At 40.9% G+C, this 5,214-nt stretch overlaps 1 protein-coding gene across 2 annotated transcripts in view; it reads right to left on the bottom strand.

Annotated features, from left to right (window-relative positions):
• The window catches only part of klhl14 (kelch-like family member 14), a 22,501-nt gene extending 17,287 nt beyond the window's left edge, over nucleotides 1–5,214 (bottom strand). Inside the window, exons 1-3 of one of the 2 annotated variants that reach the window (XM_024273145.2) lie at nucleotides 4,212–5,214; nucleotides 2,742–3,642; nucleotides 385–506 (exon numbers count right to left, since the gene is read on the bottom strand). In XM_024273145.2, coding sequence (XP_024128913.1) covers nucleotides 385–506; nucleotides 2,742–3,619 — 1,000 coding nt within the window. In that variant the 5' untranslated portion in view covers nucleotides 3,620–3,642; nucleotides 4,212–5,214. Of the gene's footprint in view, nucleotides 1–384; nucleotides 507–2,741; nucleotides 4,104–4,211 lie in introns of those variants that run through there. The other variant, XM_024273144.2, reaches the window with a different exon arrangement.

Here is a 5,214-nt window from a genome sequence, read left to right as displayed (position 1 = left end):
AAAAAAAATCTAACGACATTTAAAATCTCTGGAGGGAAAAGTGTCATTTGTCGTTGTTCCATCTCTGCCACAATAGATCATTAGATCCAAGTAAATCTCATCATACATCCTGTCAGCGTATTTCAGCAAAAACAAGGGAAACCGAGCATGAAGCTCCACACTGCTGTGAAGTCACGCTCTGATTAAAAACTTATATTAAAAGTGATAGTGATACATTATTACCTGAAGGATTTAGGGAACTCCTTCTTCTTTATACCGTAGAAATTAACCTGTGTTAAAGTCATCCATAGGTAGAGCTATTTCTCATCAGAACAGCCACTAAACAAGATGCCTGGGGTAGACGAAATAAAAAAAATAAATAAATGCAGAGTCTCTGCAACTCACTTGTGAGGATCTTCCATGTCTTTTTGTCGTCGTCATAGTACTGGACTAAATTGCTTGGGAGACGATCAGGTCCAGGAGGCAAACCACCCACCAGTAACAGCATCTTCTTATTAGAACGGATTCTGCAATTTCACAAATGTGGGTGCGTGTTCACGCATCAGAAACGAGACAACAGAGAACAGGTATAAGGCCTTGAAAATGTCTAGATAGGCTCAACTCTACCTGGACACCCTTCACATTTAAAAATTGGATGATAAAATGACTAAATAAAATGAAAAATTAAGATTTTTATAAAGTAAACCTTTAAAATATGTTATGTAGGGACTTCCTTACAGCTCATTCTGGAGGCTAAAAGCTCAACCTACGAGTATTTCATTGGGTCAAACCATTCCTGAGGACATTTCACTCTTTTTGTTTACTTCAAAGCAGCAACATTGATGACCATAATAAGATATTAAATGACTCATATGTAATGTGTCATAATAAACAAAAACAAACATTGTGGTTGGCCTTTAAGTTCAGACATAATCACCTTTTTCTAAATTCTTTATCATATATTTTTTAATGCTTGGCTAAATCACCATTAGCTATGTACATTCTTCTAGATATTGGCCCATTTGGAGGGTATTCATATGCAAATGAGACCCTGGACATAGATAATAGTGATTAATTGAGAAGAGAGAAACTGTGGCATAATAAAACTAATTATGATGATTCCAGATCCTTTGCTCCCTATGTGAGTATGGATCTGTTATTGGGGAAGTATACAGGCAGAAATGTGCTGTCTGATCATCTGTTGTGATTATGTTTCACTTGTAGTTTGTTTTTTTTTCTTTTGAAAAACTTGCTATAAAAAAAGTTAAATACTTTTAACGTTTATACTTTGACTGTTCTATAGTAGGGCTGCCACGATTAGTCGACTAATCGACTATTAAAATAGTCGACGACAAATTTATTGGCCGATTAGTCGTTACTTTTTATTATATGGAGTCGTAGTGTTGTAAAGCTGAAAGTTATAATGGCATTATGCAAATTTTTGGACTATTTTGGAATTTATAAATGTCTTTGGGCTATTTTGGAGTTTAGCTAATATTTCAGCTACATTCTAGCTGTTTTGGCTAATTTAGGATTTTTTGTTTTTTAGGCTATTTTGGAGTTTAGCTAATATTTCAGCTACATGCTAGATATTTTGGCTAATTTAGGATTTTTTTTTTAGTTTTTTAGGCTAATTTAGAAATTAGATAATGTTTCAGTTACATGCTTGCTATTTTGTCTAATTTAAGATTTTTTCATTTTTTAGGGTAATTTAAAGTTTAGCTAATATTTCAGCTACATACTAGCTATTTTGGCTAACTTACGAGTTTTTTTGGCTAATTTGAAGTTTGGCTAATATTTCAGCTGCATGCTAGGTATTTTGGCTAATTTATGATTTTTTCAGTTTTTTTTGGCTAATTTAGATACTATTTCAGCTACATGCTAGCTGTTTTGACTAATTTAGGTTTTTTTCTGTTTTGTTAGGCTAATTTAAAGTTTAGCTTAATTTTCAGCTGCATGCTAGGTATTTTGGCTATTTTTTTTTTTTACACTATTTTAGAATTTAGCTAATATTTCAGCTGCTAAGTGTTTTTGGCTAACTGAGGCTCTTTTTCTGTTTTTTAGGCTAATTTGGAATTTAACTAATATTTTAGCTAGCTATCTGCTTCAACTTTTTCAGCTATTAGCTTCAGCGATTTCAGTTATCAGCTTCAGCGTTTTTAGCTCTCAATTTCACCATCTACTGCTATCAGCACTAGCATCTTCAGCGGCCAAATTCAGCTTACAGCATTCACACCAGCATTATTGCAGGTAATGCTATATATCTAGTTTTCAGTTAGTTTAAAGCAAATGATGGTTAACATGTGTGCTTTACATCCAGTTTGTGCTTGATCTGATTAGTCGACTAATCAGAAAAAATAACTTGTGATTAGTTGACTATTAAAATAATCGTTTTTGGCACCACTATTCTATAGTGTCTAATCTGTTAAAAAAACAATTAGTCTATATTAGCATGAATAAAATAAGGATATTTATTTGAACTTTGACAAAAAAATAGTTTCTAGGAAAACATGAACTCAAACACCCAACTTTATCTTCATTTTCTAATAAAATACTGGCAAAATTATGATCTTTTATCAAAATATTTTAATATAAAAAGGTAAATGAATGTGAGTTCACAAAAAGAAATGCCTCAAAGCTCTTAATCTGAAACTAAGCAACTCTTTCATGCCCACATGTTAGAGTTTGGTTTGCTGAGATAAAATATCAACACTTTTAGTCAACTTGCAGAAGCTCCCTCAGGTGTGTTTGTGTGTCCTCACCTGCTGGCCGTGGTCTGCCTGCAGTGCTGTCTGAAGGGCATCAGGTGGTAGTTCATGGCATCCAGGAGCAGCTTCTGGCACACGGGGTCGCTCCTCATAAAATCAACCGACTGAACCCGCTCCACCAGCTCTGGGGCAGGTATGAGGGCGAAACGCAGTCTCTTCATGAGGTCTGGAGCGTAGTGCATGCGGGTCTCCCGGTCATGCTCCAGCCAGAGGACTGACATTTGGAAGAGAGCCAGCTCTGACTCCACAGGAGGCGGCAGAGCATCCAGCATGGCGCACATCTCTTCAAAGTTCAGCAGCAGCACGTCCTCCACCAGGTACTTGTTAGCCAGCTTCTTGGTCTCGTCCAGTCCGTGCAGCGCGGCGATCTTGCAGATCTGTTTGTAGTTCTGCACAGAGATCTGATCATTGAGGAACTGCACACAGAGCTTGGTGATCTGGGGGATGTTGAGGATCTTGCTGACTGACAGAACCTCTTCCACTGTGTCCAAGGAAAGAGTGACATTGGCAGTGTACAGGTACTCCAGCACTAATCGTAATCCAATAGAGGAGCAGCCCTGGAGCACCAGGTTATTGATAGGCCTGGCACTGGGGGTCAGCAGCTTGTCATCAGGCGAGGATGAGGGGGTCCCACTGCTGCCCTGGTCCCCCTTACTTCCCTCATTGTTGATGACATTATGGGAGGAGAAGAGGGATCTGAAGTACTGCGAGCAGGAAGCCAGGACTGCTTTGTGGCAGTGGAACTGCTGTCCCTGTGCGGTGAGAGTCACATCACAGAAGAGCTGCTTCCTCCACAGCAGGTTGAGCCCGTGCAGCAGGGTGTCGCTGTGCGTTGGGTCAAAGGTGGATGTTCTATCACCCGATCTGGACATGACTTCCTGAATGTGAACGCCACCTAGGCAACAAAACAAAGCACGCAGGTCATTCATCCATTTGCGTCCTCCACATTAGAGATGCTTCCAGTCTACGCGCGTCCAACTTTGAGCTCGTCAATCAGCGAACAAAAGGCGAACTGGTTCATTTCTGAGTCGACAGCGATGTGGGGTTTAAATGGAGGGCTTTAAAGGGCGCTGTCAAATGAGGAGACGCTGCGGCGGCGGCGCGTCCCTCTCGGCTGAAGTTGTCGCGCTCAGAGGAGGAGGCAGCCGCCTCGTTGGACGGACGAGCCGCACACCCTCCGACAGACAGGACGGCACACATGGCGCACATTCTCTTTTACGGACTCGTACAATTAGTTTGTCCCCGCGGGCGCGTCGCGCGTTCGTTCGCCTCGTAAGTATGGAGGAAAATCCGCCGTAAAGTTGAGAATCCCACGCGAACGCGTCGCTTTCTTCCAGAGCCGAAAATCTGCGATTTCCATGCGCGTAATGTGGGTAAAAACTTGGCACAGGCGCGTGCGTAAAGATATCGGCAGGTTTTCCAAACGCGCCTGTCACAACTAAATGATGGGAGCTCCAAACTTACCTGACTTCAGCTCTTCACCAAAAAAGAAAGTAAGCTTCAGGTTCCCCAATTTCTGCTTGGATATTCCTTTAAAAAGAAACGTCTTCTCTTTGAAGTCGGCTGCGTCTGGAAATAACCATTGAACTCCTAAAGTCACTATTTTAGGTTATTTGTTGACGTTGATCATTTGTTCTTCTGAATTAACAAGAAGTGTGTGAGAGTGTGAGAGGGAGCTGTGCTTTCTGCAAGAGAAGAAGAAGAAGAAATATACGTGTGACAAATTATGCTACCAAGAAACAACACATCATTATCCTTGGGCCTGGGGCTCAGTGAGTCGTAACGAGAGTAATAGGAAATCCACGGTTGGGGAGAGAAACGGTCGTGCATGGCCGATGGAGAGAGACCATGCAGGGGTATGGATGCTGGAGAGACTCGCAAAATTATGGCTCAAGGCTATTGTAAAAACTGTCGAGCGTAAATGACTGCGATTTCAAACATCTATGGAAGAAAGAAAAGAGAAAGGGGGAGAAAAACCGAGTCTTTCCCTCGCTGTTATAGAGAGAACCGTCAAGTTTTAGTGCGCATTGCTAATTAGTCAATTTCTCTCTGCCTTCACAGCCCGACGACTTTGCTGCTGAGCTGAAACTGCTAATTTCTGGGACCAGCCTTTTTTTGGCTGTGAACTGGATGGATGAATGGCTTGTCTCGCACAAATGACAAAAAGCCCCTGCCTTAATCTCCATCGCCAAAATAACCCCCTCATCTCATTCTGCCTCCACTAGTCCTTCAAAAGAAGGTGCTTTTCTCCACTCAACTTTTGCTTTTCTGTCATAAATAATGTGCAGCACAATGCTCGCACTGGGTTTGACATGTTAAGTCGAAGCAAAAGCACAATTTTCATGTCACAAGCATTCATGCACATCTATAAAGTGATCCGATCATTTTCAGATAATATTTAAAAGGAAATAAATGTGGGTTTGGGAGATGCAAACTTTCATCTCCAAAAGTCTTTGTTTTCTGCAAA

Source organism: Oryzias melastigma, linkage group LG17 (genome assembly GCF_002922805.2).
Source record: "Oryzias melastigma strain HK-1 linkage group LG17, ASM292280v2, whole genome shotgun sequence".
Classification (NCBI taxonomy): Eukaryota; Metazoa; Chordata; class Actinopteri; order Beloniformes; family Adrianichthyidae; genus Oryzias; species Oryzias melastigma.
Note: the sequence above shows the minus strand (reverse complement) of the source record. Positions and strands in the feature narration are given on the sequence as shown.